Consider the following 12,220-nt stretch of genomic DNA (forward strand, 5'->3'; position numbering starts at 1 on the left):
TGTGGGTTATGATGGATCGTCCTTGCGTCCGCGTGTCCACGGGTAGGAGACATCTTTTCACCATTGTTCGAAGTTCTTCGCGGCTAATTTTTTATGGGGCTTTTTCAACAATGAGCTACAGCTTGTTTTTACGATTTAGGTCTATTCATAACGGGTTGGACAAATGCACAATGAACTAATAATGTGCATAGAGCGCTTCGATAACTTATAGATACGGTATACCAACGAATAATTATCGTGTAGCCGGCGTTCACAAACTATGCCCAACCATAGCCTAACTTATCCATATCGTGCGGCAGTTTATCTTTGCCGGTGACATGGGGTTTGCTATTCATAGGCTGCCACTCAACGATTTAAATGGCTGCATCTCCACTATTGAAAGTAGACGCTTGCGCTCAACAATTCGATTTTTTTTACACTCAACAACTTTTAAACGGTACCACTCAGCTATTTTCATTGTTTACAATGAACGAATTAAATTGCTGTCACTCGCCTTTGTTTTTTGACGCTGGCGCTCGGAAATTTTAATCGTTTCTATTGAACGTGCTAAATCGCTCAAACCCCACTATTGAAAGTAGACGCTTGCGCTCAACAATTCGATTTTTTTTACACTCAACGACTTTTAAACGGTACCACTCAGCTATTTTCATTGTTTACAATGAACAATTTAAATTGCTGTCACTCGCCTTTGTTTTTTGACGCTGGCGCTCGGAAATTTTAATCGTTTCTATTGAACGTGCTAAATCGCTCAAACCCCACTATTGAAAGTAGACGCTTGCGCTCAACAATTCGATTTTTTTTTACACTCAACGACTTTTAAACGGTACCACTCAGCTATTTTCATTGTTTACAATGAACGATTTAAATTGCTCTCACTCGCCTTTGTTTTTTGACGCTGGGGTTTTGAAATTTGAAGCGTTTCTTCTGAACGTGTTAAAACGCTCAAACTCGACTATTTTAAATAGACGCTGCCGATGAACAATTGGAATCATAGCCAAGCTAGACATCGAAGTGTGAACATCCTCGTCATGCCGAAGAAAAGTTTGAAGAATGCTGCAAATAAGTGTCCTGGCCGTGGCCGTGGACGCTGACGCAAGGACGATCCATTATACCGACGTCTTTTAGCCTATGAGTAACTTAAAAGTAACGTCTGTCGATGTGTGGCAATGATCGCGAAACGTGTCAACAACACGTTAATCATAGGTTAGAAATAAGTTTCGGGTACGCTAAACATTACCTCGGCGTGTCTCAACTTATGATTAACTTACAAGTAGCATGTGTTGACGTCTGTCAACGGTCGCAGACCGTGCATACAACTTGTGGCCAGCGTAGCGGAATGTGTGAGTCATACGCCGGCATACGTCGTGAAATTTCAAGCATGAAAAAATTTGAGGACAACCAAAAAGTACAACGTTTAAAGCCAACGTACAACGACGTATGGCAGTGTTTTTCAGCGTGCTCTCAATGTTATCAAAACTTACCCATAACGTATTCAACGTGTGCCAGCGTTTTAGAAAAAAAATTCAAAAATCGGCATACGTTGGCTAAAACGTCAAGGTGTGACCGGGCCTTAACACTAACTGTTTACCTTTAAATCCTTTGTGAACGTTCATACAGATTTCCACCTGAAGGTCCATTTAGCAACAGCATAAAACCCATTAGCCTCACTCGTCTTGAAGGGATTGGAGAGGCCACTGTAATCAGTTTGTGTCATAATGTGTGTTGATCAATTTCATTGTGACCGATCCAAAAGAGGTAGAATTAAAAAGGACAACCAGACTCTTCAGTCTTCTTTTTTTAAAACTTTTGTTTTTTGTTTTTTTCCGCATTACAAGTCGTTATCATAAATTTCACACCAAATTGTTTGATAAATGAAATGCTTTGCCATTCCACATTTTATGAACGCCTTTCTTTTACATAACAATTCATAAAAAGCTATTATATGGTGCAGGTGCAGGTGAAATAATCAGAGCAGTGAAAGCAGTGACAGCAAAGAACCCGTCAATATAATAAAACATTGCATATGTGTCGCCTGCGTGGCCGTCCGTCCACAGAACGACTTTAATATAAATCTTTCATTCTCATATCTAATGTAATCTATATACTCTGGTGAGAGTCTGCATTTAAAAACGATTTTTTTGTGCAATAATGGTATTAGAACAAAGTTTTCTAATTTAATCACAAGTGAAGATTGCACATATTCTCTGCAATATCTGCAGCCACAGCAAATTGTGTTTCAAGATAATATTTTCAGCATTTCTCTCAGGCCTTGCAGCATATTTCAGACGATGGTGCTTGATGCTCGACTAGCATGCCCAGGTGGCCTTAGTTACACTTTCAGCTGGCCAGTTAAGCCCATGATTCGAGGTGCACTGCAAGGGCTTCAGGCTCAAGTGGCACTCCCTATGTTATTTAAACGGCACACCTTTAAAACGACAGTTCGCCAAAGTTTTCTGACACAACCTTAACTTTTTAATGTCCATTTAACCATCAGTTGATTTTATACCTTGAATGTTGATTATGTCCAAGCTAGTCATGCCCAAAATTGTTTGTTGACTTCAACATCTACTCTCATCTATATAGTTCATTCTAAGGTGTTTACATCATCACACACACACACACACACACACACACACACACACACACACACACACACACACACACACACACACACACACACACACACACACACACACACACACACACACACACACACACACACACACACACACACACACACTAGGATTTACTGTTTATGATTAATATTATTATTTCCTTTTTCATTTACTCCATATTGTGATATCACTGCTCATTTTTTTGACCTTCTTCTTTTCTTATTTTCTCCTGTCACCCCAACACTTCACACCTCTATGCCCTTTTCAGGAAGAGAACCTTGGTAGCCATTGGCACACATGACTTGGATTCAGTTTGTGGTCCTTTCACCTACACAGCTCGAGCACCGCAAGAAATCCACTTTAGAGCACTCAACCAATCACGAGAACTCTCGGCTCCTGAGCTCTTTAGCATATATCGGGTTTGTGGTCAAACGCTACAAAGCTTACAATACATGTGTGGTAATAGCTTGATGCTTTTCCATTGTTGCCTGACAGTTTTAATTGAATCGAAAAAGGCACTTAAGTTTGTCCATTATAATGCACTCTACCAATTAATGTTTTTACTTAACTAGAAGCACCGCCCTTTGGGAGCATTGGCAAGTCACCTCCCCACTCAATCCCCTGTCACAAGTAGGGTTGCCCTGGGTACTACCAACTTGTACTGTTAGACCCCACTATTTGTGGATTCGCTATTCACGGACCCCATGTATTCATAGGTCGTAACACAAAGTTTGACCTGCTTTGACATTTGCCTTCGCATATTTGCGCTTTTTAAAATCTTGTATTTTTTTATTTATTCTTGGGTTTTTTACACTTCAGGACTAGTCTCTGATATCCATCTGGAAAAATGAAACTTGGCCAACATCACAGCATTACATAAAAAGGGTGCAAAAATGGATCCCCTTAACTACTGTCCAATTAGCTTGCTGTACTTCCAATCATCAGCAAGGTCATGGAATCTATCATCACAGTTGACATAAAATCATTCCTTTTCTCCAACAGCCTCATCTCAGATCATCATTTCAGATTCTGACCTGGTGACTCGACCTTGGACATGCTGCTTCTACTCTCCCAACAATGGTGGAGGCCCTCAATATCAGACATGAGATTAGGGCCATCTCTCGAGACATACAGTATCTCGAGATTTTTTAATTTTTTTTTGTATTCATTGTCGAGGTTCATATAAGAGCTAACACACAGAACATATAATAAAGGGAACAGGAGACAAGAGGGGCAGGAGAAGGAAGCATAAAACAGCAGGGAACAGAGACATTCAGAAGGGAGAGGGATGGGGGTGGGGTACACAGGGTAAACAAGATTGACATTACAGGGACTTTGAGGAAGGAAAATGGAATTTGAAGGAGGTGGGTTTGGGGTGGATTAACAGGGGTCGAAAAGGTCATGGATTTGGATGGGGGATGATATGAGATGTTGGTGAACAGCTGTTTTGAAGACCTGAAGGGAGTGTCGGAGTTTCTTCCAAAGGCAGGAAAATTGAGAAATGAAAGAATGAAGGTGATCATTGATTCTTGATTTTGGTAGTTTTACCAGAAGGGGGATGCTGGCAGACCTTGAGCGCCCGACAGAAATATGGGGGAGGGGGCGACATATTGCAGACAGAGGAAGGGGGGTGGGTGGGGTGAGGCCAGAGATAGGACGGTAGAAGACAGAAAGACCACCGACTTGCCTGCAGTGAGAAAGAGAGACCTAAAGGCTCAGCCTCGTCATGGGAGATATACCAGTGATCCTAAATGCCTTTGTTTCCACAACGTGAAGTCAAGCTAGGTGTGAGGCAGGAGCACCATCCCAGAGGGATAGCAGGATTCCATCAGACTGTGGATTAAATTTTTGTTGGTGGATCGAAGCTCAGGTGTGCCAAGGAAGGACTTTGCACGATGTAGGATGCCCAGTTGGCAACTGTCCTTGGAGGCCCGCTTGGAGATGTGGTTTTCCCAGGAAAGATTGTGGCAAATTGTGAGACCCAGAACCTTGCATGAAAGGGCTTCTTCAAGGAAACAAAGTTATCACAAAGTTAGCAATAAGATGAGAAGTGTCCTTGATGCTCTTTCTTTTGAAGTTCCAAAAGATCCTGGTGGTTCCAACTTATTATTTTCATACCGTTGAAAATACATTGGTTTTAGATGCCCATGGCATCTTACCTGTAAGCACAAGCAGGAAATTCATGATTCTGGGTATTGATTACCAACACTATAAAGTTAAATTACTTCAATAATCATTAATCTATGTACCTGAATGAATATTTATGAACGAAAGACCATGCAGGTCAAACTTGAACAACCCTCGTATTGCCGATTTTCAAATCAGAAACATTTATGACTTAAGAAGGGCAATAAAAGCTTTACAATAAAAGGCATTGCCTCTTTAATTGCTATTGCATAATAATAATAATACAGTTATGAATCATCTTACTTTAAGTACCTTAATTATTCCCACCTTATTTTGGATCGGTCATGGGGAACGGTTCTGAGCTGCCTTTCACGAACCAGCTGGTCATGCTTTACATTCAACTGGAGGTGATTTTTGGCAAGAATTTGTCATTTATGCAGGGTTCTGGTGATAACTTGCTGACTCTACATAAAAAATAAAACAATGAGGGATCTTTAATGTCCACCAATTGTTGCCAGACAGGTACATCCTTCAGATTGACGGCACCTACGTCGATGTATCACCCTTCATGTGAAACACCAGGGTGACAGTTAATAGCTGGGTTGGCATTCAAACCTAGGCTAGACAGCTAAAAAGTAAGTGCTCTTATTTCTAAGCTATCCTGTGAGCCCATTGACAATGATCTATGTATGCTGCAGTAAGCGTTTTATGTACGTATGTCCACTCTATACCCATTGATTGGACAGCTAGCCTTATGCCACCTACAAATGAAGTATGAAAAATAAAATGCATGGTCCACCATTTTGGTGCTACGGTAAGCCTCTCCGGAAGTGTCATATTCACAATCACCATGCCGTCCCTACAAGCTTTCCATTCAGTGGAAAACAACCGAAGCGACTGTTAATAGGATCATAAAATCTCGAAAGGGTGAAGCCGATCGGTATCATGGGCCTTGTGAAGGCGAAAGTACGTCCGGGCCTTAGGCTTCAGGCCATTGTTGTCAGCCTGTGAGCCAGTACAATTGGAATTATCCGAGCTATACCACCACGATGTATTTTATAAATGTACTTGAGCAGTAGGCATGTTTTCACTGATGTACGTAACCCGGGTTATTTTAGTTTTATTTTCGGGAGCTATCGAGGCAGCGGTCTCTTGCCTACACACCATCAAAATACAGGGATGTCGAAGAAGGACGTGTTGCATCCTTGGCACAAGATTGCCCATTTGGCGGGGCTCTGTTTGTAATAATAAGAATTATATGAATAACAGTTGCTGGTTAATGGGATCCTTTGAACATTGCTGGTGATACCGATGATTGTGTATGCGCAGACTGACAGCCACCTCAAGCACTACCTTCCTATCATTGAGAACAAGGCACTTTACCCAGTAATCTACGATACCAATGGAGTGGTGCTTTCCATGCCGCCCATAATAAATGGTACAGTTATTTTGTTTTCTGGATGAGAAATGAGTGAGCGTATTACCAAATGGCCTATTTCTGTTCCCATCGGAACTCCTCGTTCATGATTTAGGAAGCCTGAGTTCAAATCCCATTTACCATGTATTTTTATTCACTGTCGACTAATGTTTGTGTCCTCCAAGTGATTTATATAAAAGCCTCACTGTTATGACCTTTTGATGAAAAGAAAATTAATTGATAAATCCCTTTTTATTCTTATAGCCAGCTTTAAGGCTTTCTTTCTCTGTGCTGTATCTTGTGCAGGTGATCACTCTAAGATATCAGTAAACACAAGGAACATCTTCATTGAGTGTACAGCCACAGATCTCACAAAGGTGAGACATTTGTTGAACTATCCTCTTGGTTTTTCCCTTTTTCCCTTCCACCTTCCTCACCTCCTACACCTGCCCCCTTTGCGTTGCTCTGTGTTTCCCTCTCTCCTCACTTTTAAAATATCTCTTACAGGCAAAAATTGTGTTGGATGTTCTGGTGACAATGTTTAGTGAATACTGTGATGATCAGTTCAGGTATGTAGTTCGATCCATTAGCCACATCTTTCATGTCATATACTTCTGTCTTGACTTTTCTGTTGATTTCAATGATTCTTCTGTTGTCAAGCTGTGAATTTTTTTCCTCGGTTTTATTCCTGTCAATATTAATTTTGTGCTGTTACGTTTTACAGTGTGGAGGCTGCAGAGGTGGTGGAACCAGATGGAACAGTAGAAATCTATCCGGTAATTTGTTGTTGTTATGCTTACACTTTTTTGAAAAAAAAAAACGGGGTGATATTGCAATCGGCTCCATCTGTCTATATCTGTCAGTCCGTCTGTCATGCTCTTTCCTAAACGGTTCTGCAGAAATTCACCAGTTATGATCACCACATGGCGAGAGGGTGCAAGAGCAGTATCATTTTCGGGCCACCTTAGTGTGTGTGTGTGTGTGTGTGTGTGTGTGTGTGTGTGTGTGTGTGTGTGTGTGTGTGTGTGTGTGTGTGTGTGTGTGTGTGTGTGTGTGTGTGTGTGTGTGTGTGTGTGTGTGTGTGTGTGTGTGTGTGTGTGTGTGTGTGTGTGTGTATGTATGTATGTATGTATGCATGCATGCATGCATGCATGCATGCATGCATGTATGTATATATATATATATATGAGCCTGGTGTTGGCGCAGTGGTTAGGGCAGCGGCTTGGGATCCAAAAGGTCCTGAGTTCAAGCCCCGTTGGGCCACTGAATTAATACACCAGGGGGTCGACTCAGCCTGTCATCCTCCCGATGTCGACAAAATGAGTACCAGTGTACTGGGCCGGTGTATACCCCGGTTAAAATAGGTGTACCATATACCTGTGTGTCGTAAGAGGTGACCAGGGTTGCGTCATGAAGGGCATCCGGCGTAAAACATGTGCCAAATCACTATGCGGATCATACGGATGATCCGCTGTGGCGACCCCGAAAGGGAGCAGCCGAAAGAACAAGAAGAAGATATATATATATATATATATATATATATATATATATATATATATAGATATATATAGATATATATATATAGATATATATAGATATATATATAGATATATATAGATATATATATATAGATATGGATATATATATATATATAGATATGGATATAGATATAGATATAGATATAGATATAGATATAGATATAGATATAGATATAGATATAGATATAGATATAGATATAGATATAGATATAGATATATAGATATATATATATATATATATATATATATATATATATATATATATATATTGTTGTGGTTACCAAATTCGCAAACCACCATTCAGGTCCCTTAGGTGAGGTATCTCGGTAAGTGCATGTGTAGTTAGGCCCAAACCCGTTGTCTAGTGGGAATACATGTCATTTATGCGAGCTGCGACTCTTCAGGATAGCCGTTTTTCTTTTACTATCTTTATTTTGGACCAACCGCCATGATTACCACCACAACCACAACATCAACCACCAACCACAACGCCGCTTCACCACAACCGCCACGACCTTCCCGTCACACCTCGCAACCGTAGCATCGCCACCGTTCTTGCCCCGCTGTGGGTACCGGTGTTGGACTCGTGCAGGGCGCGCGTCGAACAGCGTGTACAAAATCACGGATTTTGTGCTTCAAAAACGGATCAAAAACGACACACGCCCACTTTTTGCCGTCCAATCGGTGAGCGAGGGGCGATTTGGCCCCGCCTCCAGGACGATCGATATATGCAAATTTGTGGATCAAAAAGCCTTCACGCCCACTTTTTCTCGGGCCAATGGGGAGCGAGGTGAAAGGTCAAAGGGAGGGGGTCAAAGGCGAAGCTACGGGGGGATAAAAGGACCGTGTTCGTCAGTCAGAGAGTCGGTCGGAGAGTCCAAAGAGGGGTCGGTCGGAGAGTCGAGAGGCGGAGAGTCGAGAGTCGGAGAGTCCAGAGGCGGAGAGTAGGAGAGTCGGAAGCAGAGGGTCAAGACTTCGCGGGCGGTGGAGCTGCTCGTCGTGTGCGTTGGAGTCGGAACGGAGGGGACGAGCTGTGGAAAGGCGGCGACACCAGACGAGGGGGTGCTCGCGTCGTGCAGGGAGCTGCACCCGAGGGAGGTCGACAGCGCGACCTGGCCGAGGTGGAGACGCACACCAGGGATAATAAAGATCCTCTATACCCCGAGCATCAGCAACCCCCTCCTGTTTCCCCCCGCGCTGAGATAGTGCGACCAAGGGGGCCCCTTTCCCACCCCCTGCCAGACACTGCCCGCGAGGCCCGCGGAATTGGGGTGCCATCGCCGCTCCGCGTCTCATCACCAGACGGGTAGGCGCGACCCGGTCTCGGCCTCAGGCCCGCCTCATCCTTGAGGGTATTCTTTTCCTTGGTTATGGGTATGTGTTGTCGGCGCCGTCTGTGAGGTAGAATTGTATAAGTGTTGCCGTGTGCTCGGTAGTCGGTATTAGCTCTGCATTGTGTTTTCGCTTTTATATTTGCTTTTTGTGTAAATGGAATTGTGTTTTTTCTGTGTGCTTTTGGTGGAATTGTATATGTGTGCTTCCCGTGTGCCACGAATAAATGTGCTTTGTGTTGAACTGTTTCCCGCTTCGCTTTGTCTTTTCCTCTATTGAATCCCCATCTTGCTTCACGTAAAGGGTTGGTAGTGGGCTGAATACGCCCGATAATTAATCGAACCGTCGAGGTCGACGATAACACCGCTCGGTTATTCTGGTAGTACGGAACAGGTCGCTTAAGTGGCCCGTGTCCGAAGTCGACCTGCGGCGAGGTGCCATCGCCCGGTCTACCCTCCGCGTGGGTACTTAGGTAGGTCGAATTTGGCGAGCAACCCTATCCCACGCGGGGGCTGATTGGCTCGATCGCGGTGAGACCGAAAGGTCCACCCGTGACTGGTTCCCGGCGTTAGTCCGAGAGGGTCACGACTGGATTGTCCGTCCGGTGGGCGACGTGCCGCGATTCGAGTTACGTGGCCGTCGCACGCCGGCGGGCGCGAATACCGCAACACTGGTGTCAGGTCGTGCGATACAAATTCATCGCCCTCCTCGCGGCACTGGTATCGGAGAACAGGAAAACGGGCTCTCCTGTCTCCGGCTAAATTCACGGGAATCGGTCCAGGGGTGAGAGAAGCGACCCCCGATTCCCTCCAAATTACGAGCGAGCAAATTAACCCTTCACGAGAAGCAAGATGGCGTCTCAAGGCGAGCGGGAGCTGGGGGTATTAGAAATGTATATGTGTAGTAATGTAGAGTCCATGGTCCAGGATGGAATCCCCGTGCAGGAAATGTTGATTGTGCAGGAACACGGACTCGCCCAACTGAACCCAGGGCCCGAGGTGGGTGCGGCAGCGGCCGCGGTGTATGACACCTTCCCCCCCCCTCTCCACCAAGACCCTTCCCCAACCCCTGCCGAAACGGCTCACTTGAGTGCATCCGACATGGCCCAGCTATTCACCATGCTGGCACAAATGAATGCGGAAATAATAAACGGAATAAAAAGCATGAACGAAAAGATGGATGCGAATACACAACAAATAAACGAAAAGATGGATACAAATACAAACGAAATGAAAGGCATGAACGAAAAGATGGATACAAATACAAATGAAATGAAAAACGAAATGAACAAGCAAATAAACGGAATGGAAGCAAACATGAAGGAAGAAATGAAAAAGTTCCGGGGTGAGACGCAGAACATGGGCCGATGCCTGCAGGCGGGCATGAAGGCCGTGACAAAGGAAATAATAGTTGAGACAAGGGAGGTAAAGGGTGAAGAGTTGGCAGAGACACGGGAGATAGAAAAAATAGAGGAAAGACTACACGAGGAAGACGGGGTAAGTGACGCACACACACACACACAGAGGTAGTGGAGGACAATGAGGGTGAGCTGGCGGACTGGGTGGAGACCCAGTGCGAGCACCTGGATGGCCTCCTCCAGGAACGAGGGGAGGGAGTATGCCCCCTTGAGGCGAGTCACGACCAGGTGAGTTCGGTCGTGCTTTGCGAGGTTGAGGGGACGAGTGCTGTGGACAGGTGCTTGGAGAGCTTGGGGGGTATAGAGGCCCCGGAGACCCTTGTGGGGACTCGAATCCCCAGTGTGGTTGTCCCGGTGTGTGTGGTGCAAGGTGTGAGTGCGTCCCCGTGTGTGGAAGCGACCCCGTGTGTGAGTGGTGTGGTGGCGATGGTGCCGGAGTACGTGCTTCCCAGCACGCCGTGCGTGGGTGAGGCACCGTGTGTGAGTGAGGCCGTGTGTGTGGGTGAAACGGCCAGTGTGGATGAGGCACAGCGGTTGAGTGCCCCCGCGTGTGTGGATGAGGCACGGAGTGCGAGTGAGGCACCGCGGGTGAGTGCCCCCGCACGCGTGAGTGAACGGCCGTGTGCAAGGTCGCTGTGTGCAAGGGAGACCGTGTGTGTGAGAGAGCGGTATGTGAGGGAGATGTCGGTTGGCATGCGGGAGCACGCAGCCGCATCTCCCGGTGTGAATGTGATGGAGTGGACTGTGTGCGTCGTAACACGCAGGTATGGGTGTGTGGAATGGAGACGGAGACGGCGACAGAGGAGAGAAAGCCGAGTAGCGGCTGTAGTTGTTTCGGGGACCGTGCCGGGTTCACCCAGCAGTGAGCACGCGGTTCGTGCTGTGCAACGCACGAGACCACCACGTGCTCGCTTGCGAGAGTGAAGTCCCGGTCCGGAAACGCACGCGGTGGATTTGCCGATCCCGCGGACGGACAAAGTTTAGGCAGATAAATGGATTTGGACCGGACGGGTTCTCCACGCGATCGTGTGTGTTCAGCTCCAACGGGCAAAGCACATGTCTTCGCGTGGGGAACCCCTCGAGACGTGGGGCTTGTGTTTTTTTTTATGCGCACGGTGACGCCATGGCTGCACGTGGGGTTGGAATCCGGCAGGAGGGGTATCTCTGCCGGATGGTACCGTCCAAGGAGGGACGAGGAACACGTGCAGCTGCATGACGTCACGGGCAAGTGCAAAGTGCGTGAGTTGCCGCGCAGGTGCTGCGCATGGAAAAAAAAAAAGCAAGCCTCACTTTCGGGTGCACAGGATTCCTGGACAAGGAGTGGAAGACCCCCTTGACCGGGGCACAGGATGGAAACTAGTTAGGGGGAAGGGTTAGCTTAGTTAGACCGACTCCATGGGGCAGGGGTAAGTCCTCATGGAGTCCGTGGAATGGATTAGTTAGAGGGATTGTAGCCAGATTTAGGTTGGGAAATAAAATGATTTTTTGAGTTAGAAGACAGTGACAGACAGTGGATGTGTAGAGGGGACGTAGTTTAGCTACGTAGGTTAAAAGGAACGTGCTGTAGTATAAGGGATGGCGTGGGAGCACGAGTTAGTTAGGGGAGGTAGTTAGAAGGATGGCAGAGTTCAGCGGTGAGTGTGTTGAAGAGTTGAGAGGTGAGTACATGGTGAGTGAGTGAGGCCAGCGGGTCTGTGTGTGTGGAGTGAGTGGGGAATGCATGGTGCGATGAGTGATTGGGGGGGGAGGAGTGACTCCCGCCCAAGGGACCCCG

At 46.0% G+C, this 12,220-nt stretch overlaps 3 protein-coding genes across 5 annotated transcripts in view; 2 read left to right on the forward strand and 1 right to left on the reverse strand.

Moving 5' to 3' along the window:
* Positions 1 to 12,220, reverse strand: part of LDLRAD2 (low density lipoprotein receptor class A domain containing 2) — an 814,009-nt gene that overhangs the window by 263,802 nt on the left and 537,987 nt on the right. The gene's annotated exons all lie outside the window — the stretch shown is intronic.
* Positions 1 to 12,220, forward strand: part of FARSB (phenylalanyl-tRNA synthetase subunit beta) — a 65,386-nt gene that overhangs the window by 18,873 nt on the left and 34,293 nt on the right. For both annotated transcript variants that reach the window (XR_015061513.1, XM_085894512.1), the window contains exons 6-10: positions 2,884 to 3,034; positions 6,072 to 6,180; positions 6,466 to 6,536; positions 6,667 to 6,728; positions 6,884 to 6,935. Coding sequence is in view for 1 of the 2 variants with exons in the window: in XM_085894512.1 (XP_085750638.1) it covers positions 2,884 to 3,034; positions 6,072 to 6,180; positions 6,466 to 6,536; positions 6,667 to 6,728; positions 6,884 to 6,935 (445 nt within the window). In the remaining variant the exon portion in view is untranslated. The remainder of the gene's footprint in view (positions 1 to 2,883; positions 3,035 to 6,071; positions 6,181 to 6,465; positions 6,537 to 6,666; positions 6,729 to 6,883; positions 6,936 to 12,220) is intronic.
* LOC147019788 (uncharacterized) overlaps positions 9,342 to 12,220 on the forward strand; it is a 91,413-nt gene continuing 88,534 nt past the window's right edge. The window contains exon 1 of the mRNA XM_085894511.1: positions 9,342 to 9,709. The gene's annotated coding sequence lies outside the window, so the exon portion shown is untranslated. The remainder of the gene's footprint in view (positions 9,710 to 12,220) is intronic.

This window comes from Eptatretus burgeri, chromosome 9 (assembly GCF_056783735.1).
Source record: "Eptatretus burgeri isolate ZD-2024b chromosome 9, Ebu_testis_v1, whole genome shotgun sequence".
In the NCBI taxonomy this organism is placed as follows: domain Eukaryota; kingdom Metazoa; phylum Chordata; class Myxini; order Myxiniformes; family Myxinidae; genus Eptatretus; species Eptatretus burgeri.